Below are 13,198 nucleotides of genomic sequence, written 5' to 3'. Positions count from 1 at the left end.
TATTTTCAGTGATGTTCAAGTTTTTTCAGAGATGAGTTTTTTTTCTGAAAGTTAAAACATTCATAGTAAGTTTGCTATTTATGTTCTAAAACTAAATGTTACTTTTTGTAAGTGTTTTTAGTGTGTGTGTTCAGAACATGGTGGCTCATGTTACACTGGTAATTGTCATTTTTGTGCTGGTTTATAGTTCAACCATTAGTGAGGAAGCTGTTACATTTCCTGACACCAGCTGTTTTATCCCCCATTGAAACACACTCTGCTGGAGTGACTTTCTCTATTCTGTATTTGTAGTTTTTATCTATAAGGTCTTCATATCAGACAATGTATGTGCTGATATTGATATATCTGTGATAGGCTAATATTGGCTGATAAAATCGGCCTACAAATAAATTGGTCGGGCTCTACTATTTCGCACAATGTTCATTGTGTGTCCTTTAAGGCATTTAGATGGGAAACAATTCCAAGGGCTCATGTAAATTAAAATGACCCTGCTTGAAGTGTATTGTGAGAAACATGAGAAAACCCTGCCTGAATAAGTCCACTGCTACAATTTATAGGTGTATTTACTCATTACTTCAATACAGTTATAAAAAAGACAATTGTAGTAGGTAGAGAAGGAAGATCACTGGATAAAATAGAATTGTAGGATAAGAAATGTGACAGTTATGGTTAAGGAGTCCTGCAACAATGCCCTTAGGGAGGTGTACATAGGTGTGTCGGGGCATGTGTCGTGCTGCCATTGTATGGAAGTGAATATGATCCATAATTCAAATTAAAATGGATTAACAGAAATGCTTTTTCATTTTCAGAATATAGCTGCATTTTTTGACTCATGAATAAAATGAGTAATAAATCATCCAAAATGCATTTTCATTTTCTTCTTCAAGACTGCTCATTTTGTAACTCAATTAAAATGATAAAGAAAATTACATTTAAGATTTAATTTTCAAAAGATGCCCCAGCAAATAGTTACCAAATTTCAATTTGAAATGTCAAATTTGAAAATTAAAATGCATTAACAGAAATGCTTTTTCATTTTAAGGTCATCGCTGCATTATCTCTCTCTCTCTCTCTCTCTCTCTCTCTCTCTCTCTCTCTCTCTCTCTCTCTCTCTATATATATATATATATATATATATATATATATAGAGAGAGAGAGAGAGAGAGAGAGAGATAGAGAGAAATGCTTTTTTAAGGATTTTTAAGTGGCAGTTACAATTTATCCCCCTGGTCGGCACACATTGGAGATTTTTTTTAATCTGGGAAAGTGCAGTGAGTTTTTTCTTTCATCTGACAACTCTTCGTCTTAGTACCCTTTTCACCCTGAAATAAAAATGCCAAACTGGGTTTAGTCTGCATGTGCAGGACAAATAGGACAAATAAATAAAATGTTAACAATACCATAATGTGAGAAACATGCATACTACATGTCAACTACATGTTACAGTTAGGCATCATGCTTGAAAGCAGAGGAAGAAGAGCAAGCCTAAGAGTCTGTTACCTCTACATTCTACCAAGCAACATTTTGCAAAAATTAGGTTTTTGTACTGTACCACAACTTGATGTTTGTTCCTTTCTACTTGTGAATGGATTCAACAAATGGGTTGTAATGTGTTACTTATTAAAATTGAGAGATGTTGGTAGGTGGATTTTTTACCTTGGACAAAGTCAAGCTTGCCCTAATTTCCATCTTTCTACTAAATCAAACCAAGCTAAGATAATCTCATCACTTTTTGGTTGTACGTTGCTTCATATTTATGCACAGGCGTGAGAGCAGTTTCAATCCTCTCATCTAACTCTCATCAAAGAAATAAGTCTGTTTTCCACATTGTTCACTATATCTACCATACCTGTACTACTAATCTCTGTAACATGCAGCGATATGTACTACATAACATATCCACTAGAGATACTGACACATAAATGTGTTGACATGTCCCTATCAACGAGGGACATAAACTACAAAATGAATGACACACTGTTCTTCTCCTTTCTGTGTTCAGGGGACCTGCTGCCAGCTGATGGTATCTTAGTCCAAGGCAATGACCTGAAGATAGATGAAAGCTCTCTTACAGGAGAGTCTGATCATGTACGCAAATCTGTGGATAAGGACCCCATGCTGCTGTCAGGTTTGTTTTCACATTTTTTGCTTTTGTACAGTTTGCACAGTGGGGCAGACATTAGATGCATGCTGTCACAAGGTTCTGCCATGCAGACCTGATAAGTGATTATTAGGTTTATATTCAGCATTTTTTCCAATTATTATTATTATTATTCGGTGATTTGCCAATTGAATAAACTCATTTAATAATCTGAATCTGCAAAGTAACTTGTAACTAAATTGATCAACGAAATGGATTGTAGAGGAGGTAAATTTTGCAGAAAATGGAAATAGAATCAAACACTCAATCTCTATTTGTATATTGCTGATTCACAACAAAAGTTATCTTATTTATCTTTCCAGATTGTGCAGGTGTAGACTGTACTCATTAATTAATTCATAGAGGCCCAACATTTGCCCCATGAGCAAGTACCTGAGAATAAACTACCATTTAACAGGCAGAAACCTCAAGCAGAACCGGACTCAATAGTGGGCGGAGATCTACCTCAACTGGTTTGGTTGAGAGAGGGAGTACACTAGTAGAACTCATGTAAAAAACACTAATATTTATAACTGCATGACTCCAATTGGCCCTGAAAAATACATATCGGTCTACCCCATTTTTCTTTCTCTTCTTGAAGATATAATATTTTCATCATGGTGTTAAGTTTTGTGGTGGAGGGTGCTACCTAACACATCAGTCCAAAATCTTCCAAATGTGTGAGCTAAGATCTGGTGACTGCAAAGCCCATAAAATGATTCATGATTCATTATTTTTATACTCAAACCATTCAGTGAGCCCTCATGCCCTGTGGATGTGGATATTGGCATCCTGGAAGAAACCACTCCATCAGGATAGAAGTGTTTCATCATAGGGTAAAGATGATCACTCAGGACAACTTTATATAGATTACATGTACATTCACATTTACATTTAGGGCATTTAGCAGACGCTTTTGTCCAAAGCGACTTACAATAATTACATTTGTCACAAGAGAGAAACCACGACATATCACCGTTGATGGAGTAAAATGAAATATAAAAACAATTGTCAAGCCCTCTGTTACACTAGGTCTAGGGAGCCGAGCCCAACATAAATAACCAACACCTGAACACGGTGTAAGTTAAGAGAAAAATACAATTTATTACTATAATACAACAGACAAAAAAAGTGCAATTATGTACAGTAATGAAGCGTGGCTTCAGGGTGAGCCCTGGCCTAAAACAACAAACAAAACCAATCTAATCCCTACAGAAAAGAAAAAGAAACAAAAAGAGATATGCTGATCCTAACTCCCTAATCTAATGAAAAAAACAGGAGAAAACAGAAGTAAAGAAAAAGGCAGGTCACCCCTACTGCTTTCCCACGCACAAACACACACAGAGCACACGCACGCCCACAAACACTCCCACACTCAGGCCGATGTAGTCTAACACTCATTTTCCACAGTACAATTTCACAGGTTCTCTCAGCTAGCACACACAGGATCCCAACTGCTATTTGTCAAAGATTAGTAACTAAATTTATAACAATACCAAAAATCATGTCATGGCTGAATCAGAAATCACTGGAGCAGTATGACCTCTGCAGTTCAACAGAACAATACAGTGACAAGGAGACAGGAGAATGCAATCGTACTGATTTCCCTTGTTAGATCCCCCACAGGGTCAAGAGGTTGTCTTTTGTTCAAGTTTGTTTTTTCCACTAACAAGTAATCTGTCTGGATGTGAAGGTACTCATGTGATGGAGGGCTCAGGCAGGATGCTCGTGACAGCTGTAGGTGTCAACTCACAGACGGGCATCATCTTCACCTTGCTGGGTGCTGGAGAGATGGAGGAAGATGGGAAGGAGAAGAAAGGTAAGTGAATCAGTGGAAAGACTCAACATTCACAGAAAGGTGTTTTTGACTGCAATGACAGAAAGATGAATATTTTGTTGAAAATACATTGCAGTTTATTTGTAGTTTTACCTGCTCATATAGCAATATGAAGACTTAGTATTTAGTGATACATTAGAGGTACAAATGATTTTCTTGTTGGAATATACAAACCAGTAAATGTAGTAAGTAAACAGATGTTAACAAAACCCAGGAAAGAAGACAGTGTTTCTCAGACACCTCGGTCTCCATGGATGAATATTTACAACTGCTCCAGTCAGCTAACGTGTATTTAAACACAGAGGTGGAGGCGCCCTTGAGTCTGGTGTCGCCTGGGCCAGTACTTCCATTTAAAGTCGGTAGGGCAGCAGGTATAGAGAAGTCAGTAATCTTGTATTATACCGATTGTATCAGCATTTAATCTAGTAATAGGATAAGAAATACTTTTGCTTTATTAAAAAGCAATATTAAATAACCAAAACAGATAATAAGACACATCTCATAAAGAGACAACTAGTTGTTCATTGACTGCAGTGTGTGCGTGTGTGTGTGTGTGTGTGTGTGTACGTGTGAATATTATATTAACAGCATGAATGAAGCTCAGGGTTTTACAAATTACCTGTAACATTTTTATTCAGTTAATCCCCCTGAGCAGCACTCAGTTTACTTAGTGAGGTCATAACTAACCACCATGATGACTTCCATCCTTGACTAGCCATTACATCAGAATCAGAATCGGAATTCCTTTATTTCTCCTGCACGGGCCAACAGGAACATTTCTGTGTCACAGCAGCCAAAGGACAGTTTCATTTAACAATAAACAATGATGATAGTACAAAATGAACAATATAATAAAAAGAAAAGATACACACAGGCCATAATTAAAGTAAGTACTTTTGCTTTACTAGCCTTCATCTCCTTCATCTGAAGTCATTTACCATAACATTACATTGTGTTGGGCATGCTTATGAACTGGATGCATAAAGGTATATTGGATGTGTTCTGCTGAGATTCTGTAGCACTGATATTAGTGCTATTGTGGTTGACTAGTCTGGTTTTACAATAGGCAGACTGTACAGGGTTTTTGTTTTGCTTCAGCTTGGGAATCCTTCCAGACTCTGGACAATTTCTGTTGCTTCATCTGGCATGCCTCTCCCCATTCAACCATTGCTATTTTCTATTGCTACATCCATTTTTTATTTTTGCAACATTTGTTTTAAAACACATGCTTACATTACAATGCAATTGCAATACAAAAACATATAATGTTTCCATTTGTGCATTAGAAAATATTATTTTAAAACACATACTTAAAAATAGAATATCATTACTAATCAAGAAATTATACAGCATCAACAATTTAAGGGTTTCTTATAGTATATTTTGAGGTGTGCAGTAAGAAGAAAGCTTGTTGAATCAATGTCTTCTGATTTCCAATTGATTAGGTTGCATTTTTTGTGGCAGGTAGAATAATGTATTTCTTGTAGTAGTTAGAACTTCATGCCCCCCAGTATCCATGTATATATCCAATATCTTTCTCAATTTGAAAACATATTATCCTTGATGTGAAGGTAAGACTATGTTTCCAAAATTCCTCCAACACTGGTTCAGTTCCACAGCATATGGAGGAGATCACTTTTATTGATATCGATGACACATGGGAGAAATGGTGCTGTCAATGTTATGCGATCTGTATGGAATGTAATATATTCTGTGAAATATATTTATTAGATTTGCTTATACTTTGTGGAGATCAAGAGAGACTGGGCCCACTCCACTAGTTGATGCCAACCCTTCTCCCTTAAAAAACAGCCTATATCTTTTTCCCATGGGTTAGGATGCCTTATTATACCCAGGTAAGTTGTCACTTACAATACCAAATATGGAAAGTGTTCATCCCCTGGTTGTTGTCCATACCCTATTATACAGAATGTTTCAAAAGGGGTGTCTTTTGGGTTTTGGGGGAAATTTAAAAACAAAATATGTGCAGGAATGTTGATTATTTTCAATTGCAGTGTGGTTTGAGAGATTGGGGTTACCCCATAAAAGAGTCTTCCTGAAGTGACCTTCTTGCCAAGCATTAAATGTGTTCAGTATTATCGGGTTCAATTAGATATCATTATTTTTAAATATCTGCTTATCTGATATGCATATGCATATGCCTACATATTTAAAACTGTAAATGCACCATTTCAATGGGTCAGTGAAAGATCTTATATTATCATCCTGTATATGTAGTTGTAGTATCTCACTTTTGATACAAAAGTGCACTGTATTCATTTAAACATTGCCAAAATGAGTATACATATATGCGCGGGTCAGTTATGTGACTAGACAAGGGCGTAACATCGGTTTGAAAAGTGGGGGGGGGGACACAAAAAAGTGGGGGTCTGATTTGAATACCTTTTTATAAATTTCTACATGTTTTTAATCATATTCCCAGCTACTTAAAAGCAGCACATTATGATGAACGTGACTATCATGCTTAGTCATAGGTGTGATTGGCAAAGAACAAAAAAAGCAGGAAAATATACAGCTCCACTGTGTCTCTCTTTACATTTTAGTCAAGGCAAAGTAACTCATTTTGGAGCCAAAAATAGAACTAATTGTAATATAATTTTTTGCAGCTTAGATCATTTCTATGAGGTGTCCAGAACCACATACTAAAAGTTCTAAGAAATCCTAGTTGAGGAAATATGTTAAATTCTCATCAATCTGAGATGTGTGATAGTAAGGCAGGGCAAGGATACACCCCAAAGGGGCCAATTTTTTCCTTTGCTCCTATCAAAATAAAACTTTACACAATGAAAGTACCACTTTTTCTATTACAAGTTTCTTTGAAAATGAATTTTAATATGGAAATGAGCTATACACTAATCGAATAGAGGCTACCCAAAATAAACCCCACAGGCTTAAATTTTTCCTTTACTCCTACCACAATAAATCTTTACACATTGAAAGTCTACATGAAAAGTAAAACATTTTGTATTAGAAGTTTCTTTGAAAATGAATTTGAATATGCAAACGATCAACATACTAATTGAATATGCCCAAAATACATCCCAATAGGCTTGTTTTTTCCAATACTCCTATTACAATCAAACCTTACACAGTGAAAGTATACATGAAAAGTAACATTTTTGTTTTACAAGTTTCTTGGAAAAATACATTTTGAATATGCAAATGAGCTCAACACTAGGTCTAATTGACTTATGGCCAAGAAGCCATTAAGTGACAAGTAGAAAAAACAGGGGCCAAGTAACCAACACATTCATGTCCATTCAGTAAGGTAACCTATGCATAAACACAATAAATTTGAAGTCACTTGCCACACTTACTTGGGTCACTTCCACAAAAAGTCTCATATTGACCAATCTTTCCTCCAGCTGCTTTCTAAATTTTTTTATTCATTTATTTTTTTTACAAAAAGCATTAGCTAATGACATTCCCCCACAGATAACATCAGCAGAAAGTCAGAATAGTCATCTTAGTCATTGGTGACGTGTCAAGATTAGATTTTGGGCTGGTAGATTTACAAATGATTGGTATTGTTGGTAAGATTACGTGATTACAAGCAATAGTCATTCTTACCAACTAAACGATTCACTCTCACACAGAAGACAGATGAAAAAACAGATAGACACACTTTCCAGACATTCTAGCTCTTTAAAATAATTTTGTCAGACACCAAAACTGCTTCTCTTTTTGTAGTTAACAAGTATTTCAGAGAAGGTTGGCCACACATCAGACTTCCATTGTTTGTAAAGTAGCTTTGCCGTGTTATGAGAAGCTAGCAGATTGTGTTATGAGAAGTAGCAAGATGAGCCTAATTTCATTGCTAGACTTGTTTATGCAGTGGGTAATGTATGTAAACTGGGAGAAAAGTAGAGGTGTTCAAATTATGTAATGAGACATTCAGTGATGAAAACACATTGGTTGTTCTACGAGCAAAAGGCAGCAATGGTGTGAACCGTGCCAGTGCTCAATGTGGAAGTAGCTTAGTGACAATTCCTGGAGACAGAGCACACATTGAATGCTGCCACAGCTATTGTAAAGCAGAAAATATTGTATGTGATAATGTAATACCATCTTTGCAACAACCACAAATCAAGCATAATCTCAACTCAGAACAGAACTTCAATTTTCAAGAGCATTGCTTGTTCTGTGGACATCCAACTGAAATAGACAAGAAAGAGAAATTTGCTATCTACCCAGTAAGAACAGGAGACTTCCAGGAAAGGATTGTGCATGTTTAGAGTAATAACGACTGTCCTGGAAAATCAATGTGTGGTCACTTTGCGAGACACAGCCCATTCAATCCTTCGTGAATTTCACAAGCAACAAATATCTAAGAATCCAGAAAATGAGAAGCTGAATATAATTAAAACTGCTGCAAAGTTAATTGGAAGTAATGTCAAATTCTTGGAAGTCAAACAATTCTTACCCAGACTCAAGTGACATTGCAGCTGCTGCAAGCTATGTTCCAGAGTCACTACAAGTTCTACTGAGGAATATGTTTGCTGGTAAAAACATTGATACAGAGGTTGCATCAATCATACAGTCCATCATGCAAGCAATAAGACCAAGGACGATGATTGCACCTCTTCAGCTTGGCCCAGGGGTCCAAATGCATCACCATTTTATGTCAAGCTTTTTGGTAAACACACTCCATGACCACGGTTTTGCCTGTTCCTATGCAGATGTGATAAAATATGAACAGAATGCAGCAGTGGCACAAGGGACTGAGATCCCTGGATTCACAGAGAGCATCATATACAATATGTTGCAGACAACGTCAGCCACAATTGATGGTACTGGGACGTTCCATGGAATGGGTATAATAGCTTGTATTACACCAGGAATCCAACAAAACAAACCTGTTCCAAATATCCAAGTGACTGCTGCAGATATTTCTGCGGTTGGTCACATAAACATTCAGTACTTTAAGATTCCTCCTATGCGTGAACCTATTGTGTATCAGCCACTGGCTCTGTTGCCAGCAGATAACAAAACATCACAGCTGGATGTTTTGTGGAAAACATCCCTACTCCTTCACTCTCAAAGGCCATCATGGTCTAGTATGATGTAGATGCTGTATCTTGGTGAACATCCTGGGGGAGCTTCAGTAACATTCCTTCCAATGATTGATCTTGATCCCAGTGATGAATCCTGCATATACTCAACATTGAGGTTTGTGGCAACTCAAGCTCTACAGTATGATGTGACCCCTGTTCTGACGTTCGACCAGCCCCTTTTCTGGAAAGCCTTGGCCATTATCCAGTCTCAGCCAAGCAACAATGAACTCAAGTGAATGGTCCTCTGGGTTGGGGGGTTTCACATGCAAATGAGTTTCTTGGGTAGCATTGGACATTTAATGGCAGTGTCTGGACTGGAGGAGCTACTAGAGGTGGTGTATGCTGGAAATACAGTGTGCCACATGATGTCTGGCAAGGCTGTGTCCAGGGCAGTCCGTGGCTGATTCTTACAATGTGCCACTGCCAAACAAAGACGACACCTGCTGCTGATGCTGAGCCAGATGAGGAAGTTCACGATACCCAAGAAACAATCACAACTGACTTGGGTATTGCAAGTGAGCTATATGACCAAGTTATGTCCTCTAATATGTCGATGGAAGAACTTTGCTCTGCTGAGGTTCTGGAAAGAATCCAGAGTGCACTCAGCAACAAGAAGGAAACAATGCATATGACGACAGCACAGCTTTGGCTGCAGTACATGGACATGATTGATATTCTGAAAAACTTCATCAGAGCTGAGAGGACAGGCAACTGGAGATTGCACCTTCAGTGTGTTCATGATATGCTACCCTACTCTGCTGCTTCTGGACATAGACTATATGCAAAGTCAGCCTATGTATACCTGCAAATGATGACAGCCCTACCTGAAACATATCCAGATGTCCACAAGAAATTTGAGGAGGGATTTCACGTAGTGAGGCGGAGCAACAGGTATTGGGCTGGACTGTCCACTGAAATCATTATTGAGCAAGTGCTCATGAGAAGTGTAAAAATACATGGAGGCTTAATAAGAGGAAAAGGATTTACAGAGACTCAATGCTTGGTGTAGGTCCTCTCAATGCCAGCATGTGCAAACATCAACAATGCTATGCAGTCCTTCACAGGTGTCTCATATGAGACCAGCGACCAACATAAAGACCTGTCCATGGCCAGGCAGACTAGAGATGTCAATGACACTCTTGCCCACTCATGCCTGTGAGAAAGTCAAATTACTGGCCAAAGCATGTCATCGCGCTGTATCCATTTCAATTAGCAGTAAAAGAGATCCACCTCTGGCTAACCTCTTTACGTCACCAGCTGCCTTGGCATTCGTGTGCCATAACCTGCCGTCAATCAAAAATTATAATAAATGCGTTAACTCATTGTACGTTTTGTGGCGAGCTGCAGCAAAAGAAAATCTGCACACAAGAGAGCTCATTAAATTTGACACGGGTTCTTCGCAATTGAGGTAATTCTATAATAGAGATTCTATAATTCTATTAATGTGTTTGACATAAACATTTGACGAACATAATCATCCGTCTTCTCATACTCGGTCACACTCCTTGATGATAAAACAGTAGGGTGGGTCTCTGGTGAGGGCGGTTGAGAAGGTGGAGCCGAGGTGAGCTGGGCCATATCACATTTATTTTTGCACAGTAGAAGATGGGGCATAATGGTGTCTTTCCGGATTATTGTAGTTCCACAAAATGGACAGTGAAAATGGCCTCGATCTCTGCAGGGCAGATTGTATCTGCAGATGATCTTTTCTAAAAAAGGAGAGTAATTTGTCTTAAAAATCATACAGTACCTGGGAGACAAATATTTACATAACATCCTATACAGTACATACAAATGTATTTTTCCTTACTTTAAACAGTTATGTATACTTCAAAAAGTGAAACAACTCCACTGACTGCTACAAGTAGGGATCTCTTGAAAGTACAATATGCCTTTAGACATCCAAAAACACAAGTATCATTCAAAATTACATGTAAAGGCATATGATACTTTATGAACATACCCTTGAAATGCACTGCATTTGTCGCATGATTCAGTAAGTGCCTCTGGACGACACTTTCACTTTTAGTTGTGAATTTGGGGCAGACAGGACAAGCAAACACAGATGGTGACACGGTCGTGCACTGCAGCCTGTCACCTTCCTCCGTTATAGAAGGGTGCATCTGCAAGAAAAGTCTATACACACACGATATATATACACATACATACATACACATGATATATATACACATACATACATACACATGATATATATATATATATATATATATATATATATATATATATATATATATATATATGGCCCTTTAAAATCTGTTTTATTTGTTCCTAAATTAATTAACTAAATTAAATAACGGGAATCATGTTTTTTTTATTTACCTCTTACTCTTATTATACTATCACTGTTTTTAATGTAAATAACTAAAATGTACACAATTTAAATAGAAATTACCTTAAATTTATTGAGATGACAAACACATTTCCTCAAGACTGTACCGTAAAGTACATTAAAGAGCATCTAAAACATTTTGACCTCATCATGTCTTCATACAGTAGTATCTTTTGTGTTTTTATGGGCTTCATTTGGGTTTCACTGAACAAAAACATGAGCAGCTCTCAGGCAGATCCAGTAAATGTTTGCATACCAAAATAGTTCTGAAAAAATTTAAGTTGTAAATATTAAAAAAAAAATAGCAAAGATGACCAACAAAATGAGAAATTATACTTGTGACGTCGTGTCAATAACATACTAACCAGCTAGCAGTGAAAACACCAACCCTCCCCCTGTCCTGTCCTCTGAGCTCCCAGCCCAGGCAGAGTCAGCTAAGAGGGCTGTGGCTAACAGGGCTAACTGGCTAACAGCAGCTACTGTTAGAAGCAGCAACAGTCACTCCTCAGACAGTTGGCTAACTCTCACGCATTACACCTTTAATTATGATTTCTCAGGTCTGCTTCTTTGCAAAACAACAGTTCAACTGACACATACAAGTTGTAAGTACTCTCGTCTTTGGCTAAGCTAATGTTAAGCTAAAGCTAACCATCGAGTCAAGCAGATTAACTGCCTTCACGACACTTGACACTCCAACTCTTCGATGCATTGCATTTGTAATATATATTTAAGTACGAATTACATCTTAGAGAAGATACCACACTCATTGGATGACAATTAAAAGACTATTTCTCTTACCGTTCCCCCGCTCTCTGTTCATAAGCTATTAATCGGTATGGACGCGGAATAAGCAATACATTACACGAAGAAGAAACTTCCGCTTGGGACTTCCGGTAGGGAATGGATATATTGCGGTGCCCTTGTTGGCCATCTTGACTGCAGATGGGTGCCTGTCGCAGCAGGACGTTTCAGGATGGTTAGTGTGTCTGTATAATATTAGTTTGTTCGTATGTGTTGTTACATTTACCACCATGAAGCTAATGGCTAACAGCTAGCGAAAGCTATGTTTGTCTCCAACTCAGTCTCCAAACTCTTGGACACTGTTCGCATCGTCTCTGTCTTCAGTCTGCACGTTTCCAGACTTTTTACTGTGACAGCCAAGCTCCATCGTAATATCATTAACATTAAACTCGCTTCAAACTCCATTGCATAGCGGACCGAAGCGGAGCTAACTAGTTAGCCAATTTCCAGCTGACTTCACCAGACTCATAGGCAACTGTAAATACTATCAAACCGCGGAGACACTTTCCAGTGGCTCAGGTGCAGTTTGCTGGGTCCAGTATGGTTGGGACTGATCCTTTTACGAGGGTCAGTGTCGAGGCAAAGCCAGCTTTGTACTGACCCTCATTACTGAAGCAGTCTGATGTGAACTGGTTAGCAGACACATACAAGCTAACATGAACCGCGGCCGGCACGTTGTCTTAAAATATGAAAAGCAACCACTGTCTCTTCTGTTGTTCTGTAGCTGGGACAGAATATGGGCACTTATGTTGAGTTTGACAACCAACAACAGAGCTATTTGCATGTCTAGCTTTAAGCGACGACATTGTGAAACACTGCTGTTTCACTGCTGGACACACCGAACTTCACCTCAGGGATGATCACCCCCCTCTCAGATATCTCCTATCACCGCACAGAGGAGGTCGGCCTATGATAATGACTCCTTTTGTTACATAACGAAAGGAGCAGATTCTGAACAGCCTGTAGGAGCTCCGTGTTACCAGTGGGTGGGCTGC

General features: G+C 38.2%; 1 protein-coding gene across 6 annotated transcripts in view; it reads left to right on the top strand.

Annotated features, from left to right (window-relative positions):
- Positions 1-13,198, top strand: part of atp2b3b (ATPase plasma membrane Ca2+ transporting 3b) — a 108,575-nt gene that overhangs the window by 32,134 nt on the left and 63,243 nt on the right. For all 6 annotated transcript variants that reach the window (XM_037105013.1, XM_037105011.1, XM_037105008.1 and 3 more), the window contains 2 exons: positions 2,003-2,128; positions 3,834-3,959. In XM_037105013.1, the coding sequence (XP_036960908.1) occupies positions 2,003-2,128; positions 3,834-3,959 (252 nt within the window). The remainder of the gene's footprint in view (positions 1-2,002; positions 2,129-3,833; positions 3,960-13,198) is intronic.

This window comes from Acanthopagrus latus, chromosome 7, assembly GCF_904848185.1.
Source record: "Acanthopagrus latus isolate v.2019 chromosome 7, fAcaLat1.1, whole genome shotgun sequence".
Classification (NCBI taxonomy): Eukaryota; Metazoa; Chordata; class Actinopteri; order Spariformes; family Sparidae; genus Acanthopagrus; species Acanthopagrus latus.
This window is presented reverse-complemented; position numbering and strand designations above follow the sequence as displayed.